Below are 12229 nucleotides of genomic sequence, written 5' to 3'. Positions count from 1 at the left end.
AATTAAAACCGTGTGTGCATGTAATTCCGTATCAGGAGCCACTCTGGGTAATGGAAAACATGCTCAGCAGGAACAGTCGAGACTCGGGACCCGTTTCCTTCAGAGCAGGGGTTCTGAAAAACATTTCTCCTTTAAAGAACCACTGCAACGGCAAAGAAGGGCAGGAGCCCCAGAACAGCGGCACGGGATCAGGCAGAGCCGTCTGCCTAGCTCAGCATCCCGCCTCACTCAGCGGCCAACCAGGTGGCCCCGGAAGGCCACCAACCCTCCCCTGGCTGCTGCCGCTACCGGCCCTAGTATTCCGAGGTACACTGCCTCAGAACATGGAGGTTCCCTTTAGGCATCGTAGCTAGTTGCCACTGATGGAACTGTCCTCTGGGAGTTTATTGCTGTAACCTGCCCTGAGCCCGCTTGTGGAGAGGACGGGCTACAAATTGAATTAATAATAATACTAGGAACAACAACAACAATAATAATTTGTCTAATCACCTTTTCAAGTTAAACTAGTGATCACCAACACATTCTGTGGCAGCCAGTTAGGCAGCAGTGTGTGTGAACAAGCTCTTGGGGTACGGGTGGATGGGGAGCGAAATATGAGCAGTCAGTGTGATGCGGCTGCAAAAAAAGCAAACACAATCTTGGGACGTATTAATAAAGGCATAACATCCAAATCATGGGATGTCGTCATCCCTCTATAAATTGCATTGGTCAAGCCCAGCTTGCAGAATTGTGTGCGGTTCTGGAGGCCTCACTTCAAAAAGGAGGTGGGCAAATGGGAACAGGAGCAGAGGAGAGCAGCCAGGATGCTCTGGGGCCTGGAGACCGAGCCCTGCGAGGAAGGACCGAGGGACCAGGGGACATTCTGATTGGAGAAGAGGAGGTGGAGGGGAGACAGGATTGCTCTCTTTAGTATTTACAAGGCTGTCACTTAGGGGGAGGGGAGGGAGCTGCTCCTGCTGGCAGCAGACAGGACTCGAAACAAGGGGTTTAACTACAGGAGAGAAGGTACCAGCTGGGCATTAGGAAAAACTTCACAAGAGCAATTCGGCACGAGCACTGGCTGCCTAGGGAAGTGGTGGGTTCCCCCTCATTGGTAGTCTTCAAGGAGCGGCTGGACTAATCCCTGTTGGGGTTGCTTTAGGCTGTCCCTGAATTGGATAGGGAGTTGGGACTAGATGGTCCACAAGACCCCTTCCAGCTCTATGATTTTATATTTCTATGAAATCCCCCATTTATTACTTGTTGAGTGATTCTATGAAATCCCCATTACTTGTTGAGTGAAGAAGTACTTCATTTTCTGTGCCCTGAATCTACTGCCCTGCAGCTTCATTGGGAGTTCCAGTACTAACGGGGAAGGAAGAAAAGCTTCCTCTGTCCTCCACCCCCAGCATGAATTCACAGACTTTGACCAGGTCTGGCTATCCATTTTTATCCCACCCTTCCTTCCAGGGGCTCATGACACACACCAGGGCTGCTCTCCCAAAAAACCACCCTTTGAGGTAGGTTAAGCCGAGAGAGGGTGACCAGACCAAGGTCACTCAACAGACATCATGGCAGAGAGAGGGTTCATTTATTTCATTGTGATTCATTTATATTCCCTCATAGGGATCCAAATAGACTTACATCATTTCCCTCTCCTCCATTCGAACCAGGGTGTTCCAGACTCCACGGCACTCTAGTAATCCCATCAGGCGGATTCCCCTGCACCCTCTCTAGTTTTTTTTTTATTATGCCCCAGATTGGGTGTTTCTTCCCTAATCGCAGAAGCTCCCAACTCCTCAGCTCTTCCCCACAAGGAAAGTGCTCCAAGCCTTTTATCTTCGGGTGGGTTTTATTTTCTGGCAGGCTTTTTCCTGGAGAAAGAGGCGGGGGAACTCTCACCCGGGGCAACTCCTGGGAGGAGGAGGTGCGCCTCTTACTACAGGTGCAATGACGTCATCACTTCGGGAAGTGATGTCATCACGTCGGCCGTGGCCGCCCTGGGAGCACTCCTGTGTTCCACGGGGGGGGGGGGGGATTCAGCCCAGATCGGGCCACAATCAGCCAGGAACAGGCCGCTGCAGTGCGGGGAAGCAATCCCCCATCCAGCAGTCGCCCAATCCCGGCCATTTAGGGCCCGATCTTGGCCATTTAGGGCCCAAATTGGGTCATAATGGGCCTGAAACGGCTGGGAATGGGCTGCTGCCACATGGGAGAGAACTCCTCCATCGGGCAGCAGCCCAATCCTGGCTGTTTCAGGCCCAATCCTGGTTGTTTCTGGCCCAAATTGGGTCCAAAACGGGCTCAAAACGGCCAGGATCAGGCCCGAAATGGCCAGGATCAGGCCACTGCCAGGTGGGCGGACCCTCCCTCACCCAGCAGCGGCCTGATCCTGGCTGTTATAGGCCCAAAATGGCCGAAACAGGCCTTTTAAAAAATACCTCTTAAAAATACCCACCAGTCACATGAGTATTTTTTAAGAGGTGCCGGAACGCCATTCCGGGGCGCTCTGGCTCAAACCCCTGCTTTTTGCGATGCAGCAACCAGAAGTGCACAGAATATGTCAAATGCAGCTGAGACTTTGACTGATACAGGAGCATGATGACGCTGGCCATTTGGATTTCTCTGCAGCATAACTTGGCTGATCTTGTCAGTTCTTAAAAGCTAAGAAGAGTCGGCCTGGGTTAGTAGTTGAATGTGAGACCTCTAGTGGAGACCAGCATTGCAGAGGCAGGCAATGGCAAACCACCTCTGTTAGTCTCCTGCCTTGAACACCTGCCCCCCCCCCCCACCGGGGTTGCCATAAGTCAGCTATGACTAGAAGGGCACCCTCCACCACCACCAAAGCATAATTTTGGTGCAGCCGCACCCTTTTTGGTGCAGCTGCACCCTGAGTTAACATTTTCATCAAATGGCCCCCAGATCAGATTTTGCTCAGTCTGCACCAGTTCAAGACCCCATCACCTTATAATTAAGGGTAGGATTTTTTGCCCTGACGCTTGGGTTGCCAGCCTCCCGGAGGTGGCTGGAGATCTCCCAGAATTACAACTGATATCCAGGCCACAGAGATCAGTTCTCCTGGAGAAAATGGCTGCTTTGTAAGGTAGACTCTATGGCATTATTGTTGAGCTAGTGAGTCAAGAAGCATGTCTGTGTCTTGCTGTTTGCATCTGTCATGTCATGTTACTGTAGATGTAAAAGATCTATTTGACAGGTCCTGGATGGTGCAAGAACATCACCTGACTAAGGAGCAGAGATACTACCTACGTCACCTCACCTGATGTGCTGTGACTGGACACTGGGGGGGGAGTGCTACTGGGGGATATAAGCCAGCAGTGTCTTGTGCTGGGGTGGACCTTGTTCCATCAGGTGCTTGGCGAAGCGCTTTGACGCTGGGAACAGGAACCTGTAAATAAGTCACTGTAAAATAAACTGTACATACACCTGAGTGCTGCTCGTGTGTGGAAGCCTCATTCTTAGCTCAGCCACAGTTCTAACCACGCTGCGCCAACAATTATACCCCACTGAGGCCTCTCCCCTCCCCAAACTCCACTCTTTCCAGACTCCACCCCCAAAATCTCCAGTAATTTCCCAACCTGGACCTGGCAACCCTACCGCACATCACATTTAACCATCACATCACATTTATGCACACTGATCATCATCAACTATGTTGCTGACCACCTGCCCTGTCTGGAGGACTCCTCGCAATCTGCTTTTGGTCTTCATCATCCTGAAAAACTTGAAGAGATCTGCAAACTTGGTTGTCTTGCCAATCACACCCACATTAAGATCATTAACTAGTGCCAAGCCCTATACCGATTTGTGTGTATAAAGGAATGTTTGCTCCTGCTGCCAGCTATTGATGCTGCCAGCCCCTTCTGGGACCCCCCTTTAGCTCTTGCAACCCTGGGCCCAACTGCTCCTTCACCTTTCTCAGCTGACACCACTTGCAAATTAGCCGCTCCTGGCCAAGGGGGGAGCTGTGCTTTTGCCTCTACAGGTGAAGAAGAGGCGCCTCTTGATTCCCCTCCCACCCTCTCTCAGGTGAGGTCAACCACTGGACTGGGAAATTCCTGGAGATTTGTGAGTCGATCTCCAGGTCCCCCCCCAGGGGGTTGGCAACCGTGTGTCTACCAGAGCCACAGAGGTATGGTGGGACCTGGAGAAAGACAGCATGGGGTAGTGGCCGGACTGTCAGACTACGATCAGGAAGGCCCGGGTTCGAATCCCTGCTCTGCCACAGAAGCTCCCTGGGTGACCTTGGGCCCGTTACACTTTCTCAGCCTAATCCACCTCACAGGGCTGTTGTAGGGATAGAACGGAGGAGAAGAGAATGATGTAAGTCGCCATGGGTTCCCACTGGGGAGAAAGGTACAAATGAAAGACATTTTTTAAAATCTCCTGAAACTGCGACTGACCTCCAAACTGGAGAGATCACTCGCCCGGGGGTGGGGGGAATGGCTGCTTGGGAGGGTGGGTCTAAAGCATGGCCTCGGCCCTGCCATAGAGGCTGGCTGGTGGCCCTAGGCCAGCCACACCCTCTCAGCCTCACCTACCTCACGGGGTTGTTGTGAGGATCACCGGGAGGAGAAGGGTGTCTGCCGCTTTGGAGCCCCACTGGGCATAAGTGGCGCAAAGACGGGGCATAAGTGAAGCGAAGAAATAAAGCCCAAGAGCCAGGCTCCACCCCCCCAATCCCCCGGAACGTCCTGCCCCGGAGTTGGCAACGCGCGCGGCGGGGCGTTTCCCTCGCCTCCGGCCGCGCGGCCACTTCCGCTTCCTCCTCCTCCGGCGGTCCTGAGGCGGTGCGCCGATCAAAAGGGTCCGCCGCCCGCGTCTCCCGCCCGGAACGTTGGCGCCGCGAGGCGAGGAGGCGCCCGGAGGGCTTTAGCAGGCGGACCCGCCCGTCCGGAGCGCGGCTGAGGCGGCGGCGGCTGAGGCGGGCCGGGCTCGGGCCGCGATGTGGCGGGCGCGGGCGGCGGCGGCCTCCTGGTCAGTGCGGAGGGGCGGGCGGGAGGCGGAGGGGCCGCCCTTCCTCTCTGGCTGGGGCCCGGGCCGCCCCCGGCAGGGAGGGAAGGAGGGCGCCGAGAGCCTCCCCGTCGGGGGGAGTCTGGGGGCGCAGGCTGAGCCCCGCTTGGGCGGCCTCCGAGGGCCCTGGTCGCGGGGCGCGGCTGGCCTGGCCCGGGGGGGAAGGCGCTGGCGGGGGGGGGGGGCGGCTTTGCCTGCAGAAAGGCCTGGCTCAGTCCCGGCGTCTCCGCCGGTGAGGGGAAGAGACGCCTGAAGCGCCTCCGAGTGATTTGTGGGGCCAGCCCGTGGCGGCCCCGGCCGCCTTCCCTCCCGTCGCGGCCCTTCAGCATCCCTCCGTAGGAGATGCTCGCCACGAGACGGGTTGGGTTCCTAAAAAGAAGGACGCGCAGAAGCGGATCTCTCGCATTCCCAACTATCAGGATGCGAGTCTGACACAGTTTGCAGATGCGGGGATGTTCACTTAGGTGTGACTTGGTGCAGTTCATGACGGGGTTTGAAGACAGGCCTCCCACAGTCCCTGCAGCGCTCCTTCCCTTCGACCCCCTTGCTGGCTTGCATCGCTGCGGTGATACAGCTGAAAGGCTCGCCAAGCAAGGCCCTGATGACTTGAGCACATTTCCCCCTTGTTTTAGCCAATGGTTTTCCCCTGTAGGTAACTTAAAAGGATTAAGCTGTGTTCCTGTTGTTGCCATTCAGTCAGTGCTGTTGCAGACACTACCTCTGATATTCTGGTTGAGTTAAGCCTGTAATGAATTCTTACCTTCAATAGCGAATGAATGGAAATAACAGCTGCCCTGGCCCTTGAGGCCCTCCAGTTTTCACTGTTTCCAGTCTCACGTGATCAGAAGCTGTGTATCATGTGACTCTCCACACCTTTGCTTTCAAGATATGTACCAAATGGCAAAGGAGCATCTGAGTGTTCACTTCCTTGTGTACTGTCTTTCCTAATGTCTGGGACCTTTCACATGGCAGCTGCCCTTCGTAAGAGAAAGGGTAGGAGAAGTCACACTGAAACTATGGCATGCCCCATTCCTGGCTATCTGGGCTGGTTTCCCAAACAATGCTTTGCCTTATTTCTGTTTGGATTATGGAGCACCATACCTGCCATTCACCTTCTTCCTTTACTCCAAATGCAAACGGCTGCTCACCCCAAACTCTGTGCAGTGAAGATTTGTGAACAGAGTGACCCATCATTACCCATGCCACTCACAATGGCTTCAGCACCAATGCCATAATCTCTGACCCTGTGAATTGGACCCTTCTTTGCTGAAACAGTGAGTCATGGGGCTTGGCCTGTTCATCTGCCCTGTTCTCAGTGTTCAGCAACTGATTATTGAGTGAATATTTATGAGTGTTCATAGCAAGATGCTGATGGCCAGTTCGGTGTAGTGATTAAGAACAGTAGGATTCTAATCTGGAGAACCGGGTGAGATTCCCCACTCTTCTGCTTGAAGCCAGCTGGGTGACCTTGGGTCAGTCACAGCTTCTAGGAGCTCTCTCAGCCCCACCCACCTCACAGGGTGATTGTAATGAGGATAATAACATACATTGTAAAACGCTCTGAGTGGGTGTTAAGTTGCCTTGAAGGGCAGTATATAAATCGAATGTTTTTATTATTATTATTATTATTACTCCTGTGGCAGGCACCATTATTGTTTAAGGCCTTGCAAAGGATGGGGGGATCCACAGTAAAGCCAAAATAATACTTAGCAGAGCATGTCTGTTTTCTATTTCAGTGTTGTTTGCCAAAATGCATTAAATGGCACCCATGGAACAAGAAGGAAGGCTGTGTTGCAGAAAATGTGTTTTGTTTCCCAAAGTATTCATCATTCCCGCTATCCAATTTCTAAGTTTCAAAGGCTTTCGTTACGGACATCAGTTCAGCAGTTCTCCACTTTGAATCGTTATCCCTTGCACAAGTTCAAACTTCATGTAAAGTACGGCTCCCAACCTCACAGGAACTTTTGGCTAGCTAGAGTGGCATCAAGGCTCCTAAAACTTCGCTACATTGTCCTGGGATCTGCTGTAGGCGGTGGCTACACAGCCAAAAAGGTACTTGGCCTTGCAATACCAACTGCTTTGTGCCTAGAGATGAAGGTGTGTGGGGGGGGGAGATAATGGGAAAATCCTTCCCTGGAGAGAAAAGCAAACTATTTTCCTTAGGACTTATTTCAGGTTTTCTGGTGAAAAAAATGGGTGATTTGCGGGGGAGGGGGGGATAATCTAATGAAATGTTTTCTCCTTTGAGTGAGAAAAACCTTGTCTTAAAAAGCATTTCACTATTTCACTCATCCAAAATGACTTTTTTTCCAATGGAAAAAAAGTAGGAAATTTTGGGAAGCGCTGGAAAAAACCCTGTGACCTTGAGGTGAGTGAAATGCAGACAACATTTTAGTAAAAACGTATAGTATGAAAAATCATATCTAAGAATCTATAATATACAATGATGATTTCCATCTATACTGTGGCTATGTTTAGATACAAAGAATTTGGGCAACAGTTAATGTGTTGTAATGCGTTTAATCTTACTACATAATTCTGTAAGCGGGTTTCTGACTACTCACTCTGTTTTGCAGAGCGCAGGCGCATTAGTGCACCCCTAGCGGGGATAGGGGGGAGTTGCTCCCAGCTGCGCTCACCGCCTTCCGTAGCCCAATTCGATGCTGACGGGTGTTGGGGAGGGAGAAATATTGGGCGCTGGAGCTTACGGCTTGGCGCAGAGGGAGCTACAGCGCAGGGGCTCAAAGGTGCACCAAGAAGAGCTCCCAGGGAGCCCCAAAGCCGAGCAGAGGGGAAGCCGTGCCACTGTCCGAGCTGGCAGGCAGGCAGGTGCCCAGCTCACTCCACTGCCTCCTGGCTGCTCAAGGCAGGCATGTGCCGCATGGCCAGGTTGCTCTCATGCGCGTGCACCCTCCAGCTGCTGGGAGTTGTCATGGCAGCAACTCCGGCTCCCCCCCCCCCCCCAGGGCAGAGCCCTGTGGAGCACACGCGGAGCCTGGCCCGCCAAAGGACAGCGCGGGCGGGCAGGCGGGCAAGCAGAGGCCGCTTCTCCTTTAACCCTTCCGACACCGGGCCTGGCTGGCTCGGGGCTCCTTCCTCTTCCTCCATGCCTGCCGCCTGCTTCAGCCTCCCTGCCTGGCTCTCCCTCTGTCTCGCTGGGAGCATCAACTCCCTATGCCCCGCCTTCTCTCGTGTGCACCCGCTGGCTGTGTGCTGGCTCCCCCTGGCAGAGCAGAGCCGTGTGGAGCGGAGCTTGGCCCGCCTGAGGACCACTCGGGGGGGGGTGGGCAGGTGGGGGCCCTTCTACCTTCAACCCTCCTGGCGCTGGGCCGGCTGGGACTCCTCCTGTGCCAGGGGTGGCCAGCCAACTGAACTGCAGCAAAGGAGAGCCCAGCCGGGGTCCTCCGAGGCCACGTTCTCCACCCCACCCCCAGCTGGGGTTCAAAAGGTGGCAGGAGGCAACCTTGTGGGTTGCCAGCTCCAGGGAGTGAAATTCCAGGGAATGGGGGGGGGGATCCTGGAGAGGGTGACCATGGAGTCCACCCTCCAAAGCAGCCCTCTCCTCCAGGGGAAGGGATCTCTGTCAGCTGGAGATCAGTTGTAACTCCAGGAGATCTCCAGCCACCACCTTGAGGTTGAGAAGTAAGGTTGTCCGCTTCAAAGGCAGAAATGGGTGGCTGCTGGGCACATGAGCTCACCAGCATGCCTGGTGCCACTCCCTGGTGCCACCCTCTGGCACGCCCCCCTGCAGTTGCCTGATCCAGCCCCAAAAAGCGCTGTGGAGCGGGCAGTGCCATGCCCAGCTGCCATGCCCTCCCCCTGCCCTGATCGGGGCGCTGGGGAGGCAGCAATACCCTGCCCAGCCACCCTGCCTCTCCCCCCCCCACCCCAATCAGAGCACTGGGGAGGGGGCAATACCAGGCCTGGCTACTCTGCCCTCCCCCTGACCAGATCGAGGCGTGGCAGAGGTGGCAATGCCTGGCCTGCCTGCCCTGTCTTTTCTAGAGCTCGTTGTATTGTTTCTCCACAACGGGCTTTGTTTCTAGTGATAATATATTATTAAAGGGTTCAACACTTGCAGAGTTACAAAGTTTATTAATATCCCGATATCCTCGTATTCCTTCCTATTGTGACTGTGTGAGAGCTTCTGCACAAATAATATTTTTTCTTTTTGTTATTACCAAATTAGTTTTCTGCTTTCAACTTTTTTGTTTTCTACCTCTCAGATGGCAAAAATTAAGATACATGCAGTATGGTAGCTTTTATTTTTACTATTTTTTTTTTAATTAAAACATTTATACCCTGCCTTTCCATATGTGACTGGACAACTTCAAGCATTCTTGGATGAGGCAAATTCTTTAGGTCCTTTCCAGTTTAGTTTTAGGCCTGGCTATGAGACTGAAAGAGGCCTGGTTGCCTTGGTCAATGACCTGAACCAAGAGATGGGCAGACGGAATGTGACTCCTGCCGCTCTCAGCGGCTTTCAGTACCATCGGTCATGGTATCCTTTTGGACTGCCTTTCCAGACCGGCATTGGGAGGTGCTGTTCTGAGGCGGTTCTGGTCCTGCCTGGAGGGCAGTTTTCAGAAGGTGGTGCTGGAGGACTCGCGCTCAGCCCCTTGGCCTTCGGACTGTGGGGGCCTGCAAGGTTCCATCTTGTCCCCTGTGCTTTTAACATCTGCATGAAGCCACTGGGTGAGGTTATCAGGAGCTTTGGGCTGGGTTGTCACCAGTGTGCAGATGATACTCGGCTCTACCTCACACGTCCAGCTGATCCCAGGGAGGCTGTAGAAGCCTCGAACCGATGCCTGGAGGCAGCGTTGAAGTAGATGCAGGCTAATCACCCATGAACAGGAAGTCTGACCCGGGATGGGGTTGCACTCTCCTTGCAGGAGCAGGTCCATAGTTTGGGAGTGTGCTTGGAACCAGGCCTACTGCTGGATAAGGAGGTGGTAGCTGGGGCCAGGGGTGCTCTTTACCAGCTTTGACTGGTTAGCCAGATACAGCCTCTCCTGGGCAGATAAGATCTGGCCACTGTGGTGAATGCCCTGGTTACATCTAGATTAGATTACTGCAATGCGCTCTGTGTGCGGCGGCCTTTGAAAAGGGTTCAGAGACTTCAGTTGGTGCAGGATGCTGCGTGCAGCCAGGATGCTGACTGAGAAATTTACTACCTGTCTGGATCAGGGGAATGCTGTGGACATAGTTTATCTCGATTTCAGTAAAGCTTTTGATGTTCCACATCATATCCTTGTTGACAAGTTATTAAAATGTAGTTTGAATTCTGCTAGTGTTAGGTGGGTCCATAACTGGTTGACAGATTGCACCCAAAGAGTGCTAGTTAATGGTTCCTCATCCTCTTGGAGAAGAGTGACAAATGGAGTTCCTCAGGGATTGGTCCTGGGACCCGTTCTGTTAACCATTTTTATAAACGATTTGGCTGAAGGAATAGAGGGAACACTTATTAAATTTGCAGATGTTATTAAACGGGGAGGGGCGGCAAATACAGTCGAAGACCGAGTAAGGATACAGGATGATCTTGACAGGCTGGAAAACTGGGCTACAGCAAATAAAATGCATTTCAACAGAGATAAATCCAAAGTTCTGCATTTAGGTAGGAAAAATCAAATGTATAATTATAGGATTGGGAGAGACTTGCCTTGGCAGTAATATGTGCAAAAAGGATCTAGGGGTCTTAGTAGTCTATACACTGAACATGAGTCAGCAGTGTGATACGGTAGCTAAAAAGGCAAATGCGGTTTTGGGCTGTATCGACAGAAGCAGAGTGTCCGGATCATGGAAAGTGATGGTTTCACTCTACTTTGCTCTGGTTAGACCTCACCTAGAGTATTGTGTTCAGTTTTGGGCCCCACAATTTAAGAAGGATATGGACAAGCTAGAACATGTCCAGAGGAGGGCAAGGAAGATGGTGAGGGGTCTGGAGAACAAGTCCTGTGAGGAAAGGTTGAAGGAGCTGGGTACGTTTAGCCTGGAGAGGAGGCGACTGAGAGGTGATATGATAACCATCTGTACTTGAAGGGCTGTCATATAGAGGATGGCTCAGTTGTTTTCTGCTGCCCCAGAAGGTCGGACCAATACCACCGAGTTGCAATTAAATCAAAAGAGTTTTCAGCTAAACATTAGGATGAACTTCCTGACAGTCAGAGCGGTCCCTCAGTGGAACAGGCTTCCTCGGGAGGTGCTGGGCTCTCCTTCTTTGGAGGTTTTTAAGGTCTGGAGGGGGGAGAGCAAGTTTTCCTTGGAATGCCAGTCACTGGGGCCAGTGGTGGGAGTGGTGGTTGCCTTCTTGCACTGTACATGGCCTTCCTAGAGGCATTTGGCTGCTGTCAGAAACTGCATGCTCGATTGGGCGGACCCCCTTGGTCTGATTGGGCTGGGCTGCTTTAGCATTTTAAGTTGTTGATTGAAGGAGTGGGTTACCACCATCAGAAGAGCCCCTTCCCCAAATAGAGAATGAAAAGGGGAGCATAAGATGTTGATAACATGATCTCAGTATGATGAAGTTGGGGGGGGGGGGCTTTGGGCAAGGGAAAGTTTCAGCCTTCGCCTTGCCCTTGAGCTCTTCCCACTTCCCTCCCTGATCTTTCCCCCTTCGCCCCTCAGTTTGCTTCTGTCATTCTGCAGCCTTCTGTGCCCCCGTTGCCTCACCATGCCATAAGAGGGAAAAGCCTTTCAGAATCTTTGTTCAGATGGCAGTGTCCCAGGGGAACCGAAGTAGCAGCTAGAGGCGCCTGCTGCCCTCTTGAAAGAATCTCCTTCCTTTCCTAGTAGTAGAGCATAGAAGGGGAGACAAGAAAAGGGTGCTGGACTTTTCCCTTCTCAGTCATGAAGGAAAGATGCTGGAATTTTCCCTTTTCATGGCCATTGCCACATTCAGCATCTCACCCCCACCCAGCCCAGCCCCTGCAGCAGGTGCATCTCCCAAAGGGACTGGACGTGCTCATCATAGTGAAAGCCCTTCTGAGAGTGGTGTGGTGGGTATTCCCCTCCGCCACAATGATGCAACAACCATGCAAATATTTGTATCTTCCTCTAAATACAAAAGTTCAGAGCACATAGCACAGATGGCAGTTAAATAGACTAGCTAACAGTGTGGGGATAGAGCTGTCAGCAGCTTTAAATTGTGACAGCCAGAAATTTACCTGCACAGTGTTCCTGCAGCTGTCATATATTGAGGATTGGGGTGGGGTGGGGGTGA

At 52.6% G+C, this 12229-nt stretch overlaps 1 protein-coding gene across 6 annotated transcripts in view; it reads left to right on the top strand.

Annotated features, from left to right (window-relative positions):
* Positions 1–12229, top strand: part of OPA1 (OPA1 mitochondrial dynamin like GTPase) — an 82178-nt gene that overhangs the window by 5800 nt on the left and 64149 nt on the right. For 5 of the 6 annotated variants that reach the window (XM_054983003.1, XM_054982999.1, XM_054983001.1 and 2 more), the window contains exons 1-2: positions 4933–4974; positions 6747–7062. In XM_054983003.1, coding sequence (XP_054838978.1) covers positions 4943–4974; positions 6747–7062 — 348 coding nt within the window. In that variant the 5' untranslated portion in view covers positions 4933–4942. Of the gene's footprint in view, positions 1–4932; positions 4975–6746; positions 7063–12229 lie in introns of those variants that run through there. The other variant, XM_054983000.1, reaches the window with a different exon arrangement.

The sequence above is a fragment of the Eublepharis macularius genome, chromosome 6 (assembly GCF_028583425.1).
Source record: "Eublepharis macularius isolate TG4126 chromosome 6, MPM_Emac_v1.0, whole genome shotgun sequence".
NCBI classification, from domain to species: Eukaryota; Metazoa; Chordata; class Lepidosauria; order Squamata; family Eublepharidae; genus Eublepharis; species Eublepharis macularius.
Note: the sequence above shows the minus strand (reverse complement) of the source record. Positions and strands in the feature narration are given on the sequence as shown.